Below are 15,745 nucleotides of genomic sequence, written 5' to 3' on the forward strand. Positions count from 1 at the left end.
CGAGCTAGTTAAATACCCCGCATGCCAAGGGATGTGGGCTTTGGACACATGGAGGTCAGGGGTCACTGCGGCCTCGGGTGAAGAGGTTGCACTCTGTGTATATTAGACACACCGGGTCTGCACTATGAGGGGCCAAGCTCACTGCAAGGGGGAGCTGAAAATAAACCGGCGAATCCCCTCTCCCCCTCAGCCTGGTTACAGACAACCTCAGCTGCAATGTCAGTGAGAGCGTGCCGTGCAACACAGTCACTGAACGGACCCCACAGGACCCCACAGGAATCCCTCCCTTGCCAGGGTGTTTTTGTGTTTTGAGTGTTTGCCATTTAGTGCAGTATTATACCTCTACTTGTACTTTGTACTCTTTTGTAACATGCACTCGTCACCTTTCCTTTCGTTTGCTACCTCTTGTATTTTGATTGCCTTTGATACATGCACAACGGCCACCACTGCCTCATGTAACGTAACTTTTGTTTTAGTGTTTTGAGTGTCTGCCATTTATTGCAATTTATTTACCTCTACGAGTCTACGTGTACTTTGTATGCATTGTGCATGTTACCATTAAGAACGTACTACTCTAGCAGCTGGGATTTTTCTTTGCAAAGTATTTGATAACCCAGTAAGTTTGGTCAGTGCATATTTTTTCTGTTTAACTTCTGATTTGTGGTTCATGTGTATTCGACATGGTTGTGGTTCGAAAAGGCATGCAGTTTCCTTACAGTTTGTGTACAACCTCTAAAATGACCATACGATTATCTTCTGCTGGTACGAGTTATTCTGTCATTATTTTTGCCTATAAATAAACCGCTTAACACTTGCTAGTAGTAAAGCATGCACACGCTAACGTTTGATCTTTCTCATTAGCGAGAAACTTTGACGGCTGTTCACCCTGCAGACCACGCAGCGCTTGCCCCTTCTCACTCACACGTCACTCGCAGTGCCATGGCTATGTGTGTGTGTAAACAGCGCGCGCTTCAGGCTGCGCCCACTGCAAGAGCTCTCTGCTCCCTCACCCCAGCCCCTAATGAGCCCCGCTACTGTGGCTTCTTGGAAGCGGTGTGCGTTTCACAACCTCATTCAAAAGCTGTTTTTTCTAGGGACAGTGTCAAGGTTTGATCCCGCCGTTTTTACAAGCGGCCCTTTGTCTGCACGCATTGTGGTCGCGGCGCCCCTGGCTCCTCATTACGGCGCACCGGGGTGCCACGGCGCACACTTTGGGAACCACGGCTCTGGGGACTGTGGACTCTGTACACACTGTACCTATTTGGGAACAGTATATACAGAGCCACTTTCCTACAGTGGTTCATCAAAAGTATCTCCAGTTTTGCATGCAAAGAAGTTACTGACAATTTTGGGTGCTGCCCTTTGGTCTTCGCTCAGGCCCAAGGGTGTTCACAAAAATGGTGGCACAATTGGTGGCCTTTATGCACATGCAAGGGACCTCAGTTTTTCTGTTCACAGCCAATGGTGTTGTAAGCATTACAAGAGACCATTATTATGGTAAACAACCACGGTTTTCTATTAAATCTTCCCAAATGTCACATGACTCCAGAAAAAGGCATTTATAGGAGAAAGGTTCCGCACAGACTTGGACAAGGTATTTCTTCCACAGGAAAGAATGTTGCGACTTCAACACTTGTTGGTTACCCTTTGTCATCAAAAAACGTTCTGATAAGAAACAGGATTCAGATTCAAGGCCATATGGCTTCCTTTGTATTCACAGTGATTTGGGCAAGATTGCATCTCTGTCCTCTTTCATGGCACCTGAACAAGCATCTGCAGATTGTGGGCCAGAATTTGGAAACAGTTATTCCTCTTACTCTGGAATTCAAGGGGAGTCAGCAGTGGTGGATGGAACTAAAGAATTTACTCTGTGGAGTCCCAATGCATCTCCCTCAGCCAAGGGTTCCAACAACAGAAGCAAGCAAGAGGGGTTGGGGAGCAACCCTGGAGGAGCCTGCAGTACAAGGGGAATGGAACTGGATAAAAGCTGCCAGATCCTCAAATTGGAGAGAGCTAACAGAAGTGTATAGAGCCCTCCAAAAGATCCAACCTTTTCTCAAGAAGTGAAATATCTTGGGAAGACCCAATACAGTAACAGTTGCATAGCTAAATCACCAGGGAGGCACGCATTCTCATTCTCTCAACAAAGTAGTACGCACGCTGGGAGTTTGGGGGGAGGAACATCTTATGTTAATTTCAGCAATTCATATCAGAGGGGAAAACAATGTAGAGGCCGATCGCTTAAGCAGAGTGTTTCTGCTTCCCAAAACCTTCAACTTTCAAAGAAGATTTTTCTGAAGTTCTGCGGGAAGTTCAGCGTTCCGTATTTGGACCTCTGCCTCCAAGAAAGACCATCTATTTCAAAGTTCTGCTGGCGGCCTCATGGGCACAATTTACAGTGGTTTCACTAGAGGAAATAAGCAGAGCTGGAACTTGGGCATGTGAACACACGTTTATTAGACACTATCAACTGCAGAGCATTAGCCATGAAGGGAAAGGGTTCGGTGTTGAGGGCTTGCAATCTGCGAAATCTAAATGAATTTGTTGCCTTCAATTATATGTTGTTTTTTTATTTGTTTTCATGAATCTCATTAAACCACTAAGTGTCACATTATATCCCTGTGTTAGTATGTTCTGCATTTAATAGTGTATGTTAGATGTACACATATATAAAGAAAGAAAAATGAAGGAGAGGAAGGGAAGTTAGTGAAGTCAAGGAGGCTTTCTGTTGTCAGAGGCCTTGTTAACTTGGGTATCCTCATCAAGTGATGACTGTGAGAAGGACAAGGGACGTTGAGGTAATGGCCAGATTACTGGCTGGTAATCTTCATCACTCTTAGTCCTCTCGTTCTCGTCCCAGTCATCACATAATGTAGGCCTTTAGCATGGCTTGGTATTACAGGAAGTGCTGAGGGCATACTAGTCCTTCAATAGCTCCCACCTGGGGCGGGTGTGGTTTTCGACTAGCATTTCCTGTTTTTGTTCCTTCCTAAAGTGGGGACAAACATAATCAAGTGATGCCTGGGATGAGGACGAGTAGGACTAAGAGTAATGAAGATTACCGGTAAATAATCAGACCATTTCACTAGCGTTACCAGAAGCCCCTTGTCACCCAGGCCCACATATTTCTGTCACAGGCATTTTTTTAACAGCTTCGTGCACGCTGGGTGGACTTGTGGTTCACTTTTTAAAACTAATTTGAATAACACACCCAAAAACAACAATTTGTAAAAAAAGAAAGAAAGAAAGAAAGCCCCAGAATGGCTTCTGGGGAATGGAGCATTGTGCAACTCCCACCATTTCTCGTAAGTGAGATCATATGATGCACTCTGAATGTAACATGGGAGCAGGCGTCTAGCTCCAAAGATTTGACAGCCGAGCCAGAAATATCCCATAGTGATGCCACAGACCCATTCTCGTGAACTCACTGTCTTGTAATCCAGGCAAAGCAGAGCAGGAGGTAGGCCAGGATGCTCAGCAGGTAGGCCAGGCCGATGCTGAAGCTGGAGCTGGCCGCCTCTCTCTGCTGGTAATGTCCATAGAAGAAGTAGGAAGCCTCCAGGAATCCCTGTTGTGGGATCACACAACAAATACACATCAGAAAATGACAACACAAGATGGGGGCTCTGTTTGAGAGGGAGCATGAGACTATTTGACACACACACGAACACTTATACACAAACACATTAACCATTTACCCTTACTGTCTCTCATGCCACAAACTAAATTCTCCATTCGTGCTGCAGTTGTAGTTATTATTACCCAATTACGTGATAATCAGTTCCTCGACTTCTGAAGGATGAAGGACTAAGTTGAACTTGCCCATATTCGAGCCTGTGACATGCAAGTAACACACACCCCTCTGAAGAAGGTATAAGACCCACTGAGCTATGCCTTGTAGATGCGGCTGGGGCTGGCCCATACCTGTAGAGGTAACAGGCTGACATGAAAATCTGGATGGCAGGAGGATGTGGAGACATAGTTCCCAGAACTCAAAACTTGTTTAAATGTGATCCAAGTTATTCTGGGCATTGCACTCTTTAAGTTTGCCCAATGCTAATACAATCCAAATCTGAAAAGTCTCTGTCGCACATGCATTTCCATTAAAAATAGACTTTAAAGTCCTATAAGTATTGCAAAGCTGACCCAGGACCCAGTATTGCGGCTGACCCAGGACCACCTGGCCTTCAGGAAACAGCTCAAGACCTGGCTGTTCGAGCAGTAGCAGACCCCCTTCCCCAAGCGCCTTGAGACCCTTCCGGGTGAGTAGTGCGCGATATAAATTCCATGATTGATTGATTGATTGAAAGCATATCTTTCCTCATAAACTCAAAAAGTCTAATTCCTGCCCCTGTCAAATGTTCCACATCCCCTGGTCACATTCTGTGCCATTTCTCGCCCATGTCCCAATACCCATCAGGGTACTCACACCAACCCTGCTGCTGCCATTTAGTGGCAGTCTGCACCCACCCATAAGCGGTCTATGACACTTGTTACTGTGTATTGACGGATGACATCTTAAAAAATGCTTGACAAAAATGATTCCTGCCTCCTTATCCTCCTTGACCTTTCTTCTGCTTTCGACACAGTTAATCATGACAATCTCCTATCTATTGTGAAGAACAGGATGGGTTTCTCTGGTCTGGTGTTACAATGGTTCTCGTCCTTCCTCCACCACAGATCACAAAGAATCAAGGCAAACCACTCCCTCTCCCAGCCCTCTCCTGTACTCATGGGTGTCCCCCAAGGGTCTGCCCTATCTCCTATCCTCTTTAACCTTTTCTTTGAACCTCTAGCTAATTCTCTAAATTCCACGAACATACTCTTCCATATGTACGCGGATGACACACAACTTTATCTGAAAATCTCATCCCCGGACAACATCATCTCACTCAACACTACCCTAAATACTATGCAATATTGGTTATCGGAGAGCCATCTACTGCTCAACACCTCCAAAACTGAATTCCTTTTCATCTCTCCTCCGAACCACATCCCAAAGCTAGACTCTTGGTTGAATCACCTTACTGCCTTCAATTGCACCCCTCTCATCATAGATTCAGCCAAATCTCTTGGAATCACCCGGGACAAACATCTGAATATGAAAAATCATATTAGCAATGTGTGTAAGGGAGCTAACCTCTTGATGAAGACACTCAGCAACATCAAGCCATTCCTTCCACAAAAGGACTTCAAGCAGGTGGTACAAGCTCTGGTCCTGCCGAGGCTGGACTATGGCAGTGCGATGCTCTGCGGCCCTCCCAAATACACCCTGGCCCCCTTAAGGGCCTCACTGAACACGGCAGCCAGACTGGTCACTGGTACCAAACGAAGTGAGCACAAATCCTCAATCCTAAAATGGTTGCCTTATGAAGCTCAAACTCAGTTAAAGATTGCCGTTCTAGCGCGCAAAGCCCTGCATTTCAAAACTCCCAGGTACCTAGCGCCAAAGCTTGAATTATCCTGCGGTGGAAGAGCATCAAGTAGCCCTATCACTCTCCTCCTGAAACCACCCATCCTTAGGAAAAAGAGAACCGGTCTCCGAGCCTTCTCTGGCGCAGCCCCAAGGATTTGGAACTCTCTCCCACAGGAAGTACGCAGAATCTCTTCAACGTCTGCTTTCAAACTGGAAGCCGAAAAGATTCCTTATGAACACATATTTACCCTAATTTGTGCTTGGATCACTTGCTCGAAATCTCTGTTCCTACAACCATTGCACCCTCTTTACCGCATTCTACATCCCCCTTTGCAGCCCTTGATATTCTTGTTTTTCTTATTCTCTGTGAATCACTTGTACTGGGAAACAGGCGAGTATTCCTTTTGTATATTCCTACTTGATGGCAATTTTGAATCTATGCTCCTTTTTCCGCATTGTTTACCTCCTTTCTTACTACGCTACTTACTCGTTTATTGTACTATTCTCCTTGATTCTTTTGTTCTGGGATTAAGGCGTTTATTTGTCTGGGATTTAGGCGAGAATTCCTGTTGTATATTCTTACTGTTGTCAATATTGGATTTATGTCCTTCCCTCCTTCCTTTGTAAAGCGCTCTGATATCCTTCAGGATCTTGTTCGCGCTATATAAAACTTTATAAATAAATAAATAAATAAGTATTGTGCAAGGGAGTTGTTCGATAAGAAGGTAATTTTCGAGAAGCAGCAAGAAATCCTAATATTCTTTTGCCTTATCTGGTGGACATGACGTTTGCATTTTGACCACTGGTTGACAGGAGAAAGCGAGTCGTCAAATCATAGTGGGCTAAAAAGGGTACTTCCATTGAAAACTGCCAAAGCCTGGAAGGTCGGGCACTGAGACCCTCTCACCCTAGGTACCACTTTCAGAGCCTCCCTCTTGTCTTTCTTTCGGCTTCTCCATTTCCCACACTCCAGTGCTTAGAATCAGCAGCACACAACACCATCTTACCTTTCCAGTGAAGAGATGCACAAAGTATGTGTACACGCCTGTGTCGCTTCTCGGATCCTTTGCACTTGCATTCATGCATTGGGGGTCCCATCCAGCGAGTGTGGCATCTTCTGGAGAGAAGGAACACGCAGGAGCAGTCAAGGAGTCAGCAGTGTTGACAAGAGTTGGTCACAAGGACACTGGTAGCACAAGGTATACTGTACTGCAGTAAAGTCATAGGATACACAAGCAGAAGCAGAAAGGTGTGCCACAGCAGGTATCACTACACTTGCACTTTGAAATACCCGGAATAGTGGGTTGGGCCACTAATAAAGTGTGAGGCGCTGGGCAGGCCGAGGTCTGTAAAGCTGCTCTTTCGGAGCCCTGGCCAGGCAGTATACTTAGCACCGGGGATCCCTGGGAATTCATTTGTTTGGTTCAAGCTTGAAGATCAAAGGGTCCCTGGGATTTTAATACTTGGTCATGTTTTACTGGTGGGGCGTGGGGCCCGTGCCTCCTCAAATATTCATGCACGAGGCTTCATTAAATCTGGTGGGAAGGCATCCCTCTTTATTGAGAACTGAAGAGGAGGAAAGTGAGGACAGGGCAGCTCAGGAAGACGAGGGAACCCTTCTCAACCTTGGGACCTTCAGGTATTATCAGAGGCAATGGCTGGGTAGAGCTTGGGAATGTGTTAGGTGCATTAGCATGTCTACACGTGGCAAGGGAGACACACTGAACGCCATCTTTGACATGAGCGTTATCACTTTATACAAATAAACTCAAAACCTGCAATTGAAACACATATATTATAAATATGGTGACTGAGTTTACATCGCCTTTGTTTTAAATGTGGTAGTTTGTGTCACTTAAAAGATACATTTCCGGTGGGCGTGGCTTGGCACCCGAGCCGGATGGACGGACGCGGGTGAAGCACCGCGATCCGATCGGGAGACTCGGTGTTCGGAGGCAGCATGCGGGCTTTTTGAAGGCATGCCTGGGCCCATGAAGACTTCAGGCGGGCTTGGAGGCTCTTAAGGACTTTCTTTCTGATGGCCAACTTGCTTTTTTACTCTGTGGTGAGTTCTTTTGCGGCTCGTTTTTATTGCGGCCGCCATTTTGAATTTATCGCGCGAACGCGCGTTATTGTGGAATGATGCTGCAGCAATATTGAAACACTGCCCCCTTTCTTGTGACGCTAATTTTTATTTACATCTACGCTGGAGCTTTAATTCCAATGCCTTTTTGAGCAGTTAATACTGCAGTCTTATGATCTGCTTGGTGAGCAGATTCCTGTCTGAAGATTCCTCACAACAATCCCTGCAGCGGCCATTTTTGTGCTCTTCTACCATCCCTACAACGTTCCTTTGATCTGTGGTGCTCCTAATTTTAGGACTGCCTTGTTCTTTTGTGCTCACATTAACCTGCAATTTTCTGCAATTATATTACCTAGCGCTGCATTTCCTCAATTGTATATTGTTCAGCAAAGTCAAATTACACGGAGTATCAACATTTTGGACTTACAGTGCCTCTCAGACTCATATTCTGCTTTGCCGACGCCTCACTTATGCGCACTTTCGCTCTGGCGCGAAGTATGCTACTGTGATTTATGGGCAGAACAAAGCCAATACACATTTCATCGTCCCAGTCTAGGAACAATTTTGTCAAAAATTCTACGATTTTGTCTGAGTTGTCCAGGCTTGAAGATTCTTTGGCATTCTCCTCTACGAGTTTACCAATGGAGCCCTCTCCTGCAGCTTCGGGGAAATCCAACACTAAACGTCTTAAAAAGGACCCCCCGTCTTCTCCAAAGTCCACATTGCCGGTGTCAATGGAATTATTATTGGAAGAAATTAGGGCTCTTAGACCTTTCATGGAAGAGACTAATACTAAATTGCAGGTCCTGACGGATAATTGGTCTCAACTTGAAACAAGAGTCTCATCAGTTGAACAGAATGTTTCCTCTTTAACGGAGAGACCTATGCCGGCGCCTCTCACCTTCATTCTCAAATCTCCACGCTCCAGCAACAGGTTGAGGATTTGGAAAACCACAACAGGCGAAATAATTTACGTATTTACGGCCTGGAGGAGGGCCTTGAAGGGAATGACTCGTTGGCTTTTTTCAAGTCTTTTCTTCCTAAACTACTTCACATGCCAGAGGGAACGTTACTTAATATTCAACGAGCACATTGGTTAGGTCGCACTCCATCAAGTTCTTCATCGCCCCAAAAAACAAGAGGAGTTATTCTATACTTTTTAGAATACACGGACTTATTGAAAGTACTTTCAGCGGTCAAAGCTTCTCCAAGGCTTACATGGTCCAGCTCCTCTCTCTTCTTTGCACAAGATTATGCTAAGGCTACTGCTAACCGGCGAAAGGCTTTTTTAAATATGCGAGCGGATATTCGTTCCATCGGTGCCAGATATGGTCTGTTTCATCCTTGTCTTTTTAAGGTCACCTATAACAACAGAACGACCACATATGATGACCCTATGCGTCTACAAAGCTTTATTAACTCCTGCAAGCCATCTGCAATGGACTCCTCACGCCCCTCTTCTTCTTTTAACCCCTTCAGTGCCACGCCATTTCCCCCTACTGTGCCGGGCGTTGCACTAGTGGGTGGGGTTCATGACGAGATAGTCTCGTCATGGGCACAGCGCAACCGTGCTCCATGACGAGACTATCTCGTCATGGGCACTGAAGAGGTTAATGGTTGATTTTGTTGTTCATTGATTCTGCTGTTTGAGTTTGATTGAGTCTTGCTCACTTATTATATTGTTAAGCAATTTATTACCTCTCTTTCCTTGTTTTCATTCTGTCCTCTGTTATTCTTAATAGAACTTATTCTTGTAAATCTGTTTACTGTCCTATTTAGCTATCATTGTTGTTCTTATTTCATTAACATGATTTTAACGTCTTGTTTTGCTTCCCTCCTGCAGCGTCATTATTCTTCTTTCATGATGTCTTCCCGGTCTTTCGCTTGGCTGACCCTGATTGTGTCGTCCATTCCATGTGGTGCCACACCCTCCCTCATGTTAATTTGGTCCCTTTTCATATAGGTATGTTATCCTCCCATCTTTCTGTCCTTTTGTTGTTCCTCATCCCTTTCGTCCCTTCCTTTTTGCACATTTCCCCTTCTTTTTTTCTGAGTGTTGTTTATTTCCTTCTCCTTAATGCATTTGATTATTCGCAAATTTTTACTTCTTGGTCATTGTTTTCTTCTCCAATTGAGCTTCTTAATGTTCTTGTCTTTTATCTTTTCCTCTTTTACCTTCTTGTTAGTACGCTCCCGAATTCTCACTTACTTACTTGTTTTAAGTTTATAACTGTTTCTCGCATTGTGTGTTCATGGTTTAATGATTTTATTCATATTCGGTCAAGTTCAGAGTTACTACATGGAACATTACGGGATTGAACAACCCTATTAAAAGACAACGAGTTTTATCCCATTTAGCTAGATTAAAAACTGATGTTGCTTTTCTTCAAGAAACCCACCTATCTGATGCTGAAGCGTCTAAATTAAAGAAATGTTGGGTGGGCAATGTATTTTCTTCCCCAGCTTTGGGTAAGAAGAATGGTGTTCTTATTCTCTCTCACAAAAAGTTTAATGTCTTGGTTACTTCTCAGGAAATTGACTCTGAAGGTCATTGGGTTATTGTCAAATTACTTATTGATAAAATACCGTTGATTTTCTTTAATGTTTATGCTCCAGTCTCTGTTGATAATATGTTTTGGTTGCAAATCTCTAATAAGTTATTTTCATTGGATGATGATTATATTGTTTTTGGCGGTGACTGTAATCAAATTTGTGATCCCATTTTGGATAGGAATTCCCCAGTCAGATTTGTTAATAATAAAATGCACTCACAATTTACTTCTGCCATTTCTCAAAAATCTTTAGTTGATGTTTGGAGATTGTGCCATCCTGATCTTCGAGAATACAGCTTTTTCTCTCCCCCTCACAAATCACAATCTCGCATTGATTACCTCTTTTTAAGTAAATCTTTAACGCAGCATGTACTTCACTCCGAGATAGGGTCCATTTTAATTTCAGATCATGCCCCGGTCTCTGTTGATTTTGACCTACTTCCTTATAGCCCGTCTACTGGACATTGGCGTTTTAATAATTCATTGCTTCTGGATCCTAATTTCTCTAGCCAATTTAGTTCTTTTGCTTCCGAATTTTTTAGCATAAACACAACTCGTGATTCTTCTCCTGTTATAATTTGGGATTCTTTCAAGGCGGCTGCCAGAGGCTTCATTATCAATTTTGTTTCTCAGAAGAAAAAACGTTTTGAGAAACACTCGGCTCAATTGCTTGCCCAAATTAAAAAACTAGAATATGCTTATTATCATTCTTATTCTGAACCTTCTTTGAAAGATCTTATTACCGCTAAGATTACTTTTAATAAACTATCCACGGAAGCGGCCTCATCTTATCTTCTGAAGAGTAGTGCTCGTTACTATGGGGGTCAGAATAAAATGGGGAAATTATTGGCTAATTACTTAAAAAACACGTCGGGACAGAATTAGGATAGATTCTCTAACTAATTCTAATGGCGACACTCTTCTTAGAGATGAAGAAATTTTAACTGAATTTGTCACCTTTTATACAAATCTTTACACTCCAGAGACTCAACCACTTCATTCTGATCTATCTTCTTACTTTCAATCCATAAGTCCCCCTCCTTCACAACACATTGACTTTGATTCGCTGCAAGTAGATATCACATTGACAGAAATTTCCCATGCTGTATCGGTTCTGCGACGAGGTAAGACCCCTGGCCCTGATGGGTTTACCATTGAATTTTATGAGCATTTTTCGAAGCTTCTTCTCCTACAACTTCTTCTCTTATTTACCTCTTTTATTGAGAGTGGATCGTCTTAAGGCACCTTTCAAGACGCTATGATTTGCTTAATTCCTAAGGAAGGCAAGGACCCTTCCTCTTGTAAAAACTATCGCCCTATATCTTTAGTTAATACAGATTACAAAATTTTCGCTAAAATTCTTGCCTTACGTATTGATCCAGTCTTGCCTGAACTTCTTGGACCGGAACAATCGGGCGTTGTTAAAGGTTGTTTATTCTCTGATAATTCTATAGTCTTTTTCAATATTATCAGCAAGGCCCCTTCCATAAATTACGCGCTTGCTGCCATAGCTTTGGACGCTGAAAAAGCCTTCAATAGGATTGGTTGGGACTTTATGTTCCATGCACTCAATTGGATAGGGTTCCCTCCTAAATTAATTTCCTTGATTTCTCTCTTATATTCTGGTCCCAAAGCGTCTATTTTTGCTAACGGTAAGGTCTCCGACTATTTTTCTCTCTCCAGGGGTGTACGTCAGGGCTGCCCCCTATCACCCCTCTTATTTGTAGTTGCGTTAGAACCTTTTCTCACTAAAATTAGGCAGGATACTCAAATTACTGGTTTTCATTTGGGCTCCCATCAAGTCAAAATGTCTGTTTATGCAGACGATATTCTTTTATATTGTTCCAATCCAGACACTTCTCTCCCCTCTTTTCTCTCTCAGGTAATCGCCTAAATCGAGATAAGTGTGAAGTTCTGCCCCTTAATGTCTTGTGTCTCAAACACTATTTTATTCAAACTGGTTTTTCCTGGCAACCCTCAAAATTGAAATATTTAGGATTATGGTTTTCCTCAACTATTTCGGAAACTTTGAAACAGAATTTTGATTATATTACTAAGAAACTACGTGATTCAATTATTAAATGGCACCCTCTTTTTCTCTCTTGGTGGGGTAGGTTAGATTCTATTAAGATGATGCTTGCTCCCATTATTTTATACTCTCTTTCAATGATTCCTGTACATATTCCAGGCTATTATTTTAAGAAAATAGATCACATTTTATTAAAATTTCTTTGGAAGGGCAAACCCTCTCGGATAGCTTTATCGACTCTTAAGAAGGATAAATCAAATGGCGGACTTAAGTTTCCTGACTTTAAATCTTACCACTATGCGTTTTCTCTAAAACAAGCCTCTTGCTGGCTTTCTCCTGACTCTCCTACCTATCCTCCGATTTGGCTGCGTATAGAAAAATTCTTCATCTCTCCCTTCAGCTTCCTCGAATCCCTTGCTTTCTCTGCTAATACCTCTTCTTTGCGTCATTCTGTCGTTTCTTATACACATAAACTCTTAGCTCCTCTTCTGCCATCTTCTTATCTTTCGCTTATTTCACTTTGTCAACAATCTATCTGGCACAATAAATCGTTGCGTATTAAAAATCGTGCTTTCTATTGGAAAACATGGCAATCTAAAGGACTGGTATGGATTTCCCAACTCCTGTCTGGTAACAAACCCTTATCTTTCTCAGACCTTAGAGCTACCTTTGCCCTTCCTAACTCTTTTAAGAAGCAATATGATCTTCTACTCCCTTCTCTCCATCAATATCTTTCTTCACTTCCACCTTCTCCTGACCTCCCTATAGCATGTTCTACATTATTTCCATTATTAAATACCTCCCCTTCTGCATCGTCCCTTTACAAATGGCTATTATCTTCTTCGGTAAGTTGCAAAACGAAGGCTGAATTGGCATGGGAAAGGGACCTATCGCAATGCTGGTCAGTTTCTTTGTGGGATAAATTATGGTCAAAAATCCACAAAACCTCACGGGCGGCTAACACTACTCAAACTCTTTATTTTGTGTATCAGCGTTCACTATATTCACCTGCAAATTACGCTTCCTTTTCCTCTACTACCTCATCACAATGCTGGTCCTGTCCATGTTTAAGGGCTGATTTGAAACACATGTTATTTGAATGCCCCAATATTGACAATTTTTGGCTTTTGGTTTGGTTTCAAATTAACAAAATATTTAACACTAAGCTTCCCTTTTCCCTCTCAAATATTTTCCTAGGTTCTTTATCCCCTTCTTGGCCTCAATCCCCATCACATTTTCAGTTAATTGATTTGTTACTTGCCATAGCCTTACATTTAATCACCTCCAATTGGAAACATGCAGATAAAATTACTTACAGAGCCTGGTGGAATGCCCTCTGCTTTCATCATAGACTTGATACTAATTATGTTACCCCTGTATCATTAGCAATTAAAAGAGATTTGCTATGGCTCCCTCTCTCTACATATTTATCTGCTTCCGCCACCTCAAACACCTCAATTACTACTATTGTGAGAATGTCGGATGATGTCCGTAAACCGCCCTGTATTTGTTTCTTTGTCTTTTTGTCGAATAATTTAATGCCGTTTTACATATTATACTCGTGCAATTATATAATCATATCTTTTTTTTTAGTGTTTTAATTACATGCAATGCTCTACTTTACTGTAAGAATTTTGTTTCGAATTCTTTCCAATTACATTTATATTGTTTCCCGCCCACTCCTCTTTTTCCTCTTTTTATTCTAGGATGCTGTGTTTATTGTAACCAGTACATTCTTTATCCTTCATTATATATATTATGGTTACTTATGTTCTCTTACTGATTTTTGATTGCATACTGTAATGTCTTTATGGTTTCAATAAACTCAAACTTAAAGAAAAAAAAAAAAAGATACATTTCCACGTGGTATGTGGAAGAGTTACATTTGACTTTACCATAAGTAAACTCCCTTCCAAAACGTCTTTTCACATTTCTATGTGTACTAATATTTATTTATTGTTGTTTGTACACGCACAATCAGTAACAACTTCATAGCACTAATTAAAATGAAATATGATCACAAGCCTCCGAGATCCCTGGATAAAAACTGAACTCCTATCCCACGGTGTCTTTAGGGTTCCATGTATACATGCCTTTAACGTGACACGTCATCAGTTATATTAATTTGATCAAATCTATACGTAAAGAATGGTACCATGAGAGCGCAAATCTTGTTAAAGCAATCTTTGCATCCCTTAATATCTGTTTACTGCATGGCAGAAATTCACTGGTGCCTTTACAATGACAGGCAAAAAAATAGCTAGACATGAATGTATGGTTTATATATATATATATATATATATATATATATATATATACAGGAGCAATATAAACTATACATTTGTTTGTTTGCATACATCAAAGTGTACCTATATATGGGCCTCTTGCTGAGCCAATGAACACTCTGGCAGGTGACTCTTCCACTTGTAGCTGGGTGCCAGGAAGGATGGGCCATCGCCTCTGCTTTGTAGATGGGACTCATGAATCCCTGATGCATGCATCATCGTTCTGCCTCAATTATGACTTAAAGCAAATTAGAAAGTGATTGTACAGAGTTTGTGTAAAGACTGGAAGCAGAAATTATGCCCTAAAGTAAAACTTTTATTTTTCATTTGATTTCTCACTGACAAGAATATGTGCTTTTTCCTCGCACATTTAACCTGAACATGGGTGTGGTGATATAGTGTAAAACAGAAAGCCTCTGAAATCACCAAAGACAAGCTCATTGCTTGTAAAAATAGATCCAGCAACGTTAGTACTCCGGCTTTGATTGTAAAATAGAACTATTCCCATTCAAACAAGGGTGTATAACTTCCTGACTTCTCTCCTATGACAAAGTTCCATCATCACATACTGTCTGGAGTAATTAGTCCTCCACATTTTTCAGGGTTTGCTCCCCCGCGCCACCTGTGATCAAGATAGGTCAGCTGGTTTGTAGGTCCTATACGAAATGAATACTTTTGTAGATTATGCATAATTCAAAAGGCTTGGATAGTGCGTTTGTTGTCCTTTTTTTTAATTTGAAATTGAATCCCACAGGCCATGGAGGATATCTGGCCTCGATGTGATACACATGATTTGGCACGATCCTCACCAAAATGTTGGTGAACCTGGCTCCCACATAGGCACTGGAAGTAGGGGTGTGGGTTCTTCAGCTCTCCCATAATAACCATTCTCGACTTCAGAAGGTGAATGGGCAATAAAGATACCTTTACATTTTGTTTTATTTTGTCACATTTGCTGTGCTTCAAAGATAGAGGTCTGAAGTCATAGTAGGTCTCTGACAAAGTGCTGCTTACTCATTTAACATAGAGATTGGTGTTTACTTTCTCTCCCTGCAAAGTGAGAAGATTCTGTAAAGTGAACTGTGTGATAATCTTGCTGGTGAACAGGGCATGAGAAAGGATATGCTGTCATTTTTTTCTAACGCACAACATTTTAATACCTGTAAATTAACTGTACAAATATTTCAGAATGTATCAGTTTAGGAAAGCACAAATGAAGCATATTTCTCATGTAATTCTAAAGTGTGATGATGGAAGCAAAGATGTTAAAGTTAGACTTTACTTGGTGATGAGAAAATTATAAAAATTCGCTAAAACTCGATTTCCATACATTGTTTGTGTGCTGTATAATTTTATCAGTAAAACTGTATGTCTGTGTAA

The 15,745-nt window shown here is 41.9% G+C and overlaps 1 protein-coding gene across 2 annotated transcripts in view; it reads right to left on the bottom strand.

Moving 5' to 3' along the window:
* Positions 1-15,745, bottom strand: part of TMC8 (transmembrane channel like 8) — a 136,013-nt gene that overhangs the window by 74,698 nt on the left and 45,570 nt on the right. Inside the window, exons 6-7 of one of the 2 annotated variants that reach the window (XM_085617501.1) lie at positions 6,424-6,530; positions 3,429-3,568 (exon numbers count right to left, since the gene is read on the bottom strand). In XM_085617501.1, the coding sequence (XP_085473627.1) occupies positions 3,429-3,568; positions 6,424-6,530 (247 nt within the window). Of the gene's footprint in view, positions 1-3,428; positions 3,569-6,423; positions 6,534-15,745 lie in introns of both variants that reach the window. The other variant, XM_085617500.1, reaches the window with a different exon arrangement.

The sequence above is a fragment of the Triturus cristatus genome, chromosome 7 (genome assembly GCF_964204655.1).
Source record: "Triturus cristatus chromosome 7, aTriCri1.1, whole genome shotgun sequence".
NCBI classification, from domain to species: Eukaryota; Metazoa; Chordata; class Amphibia; order Caudata; family Salamandridae; genus Triturus; species Triturus cristatus.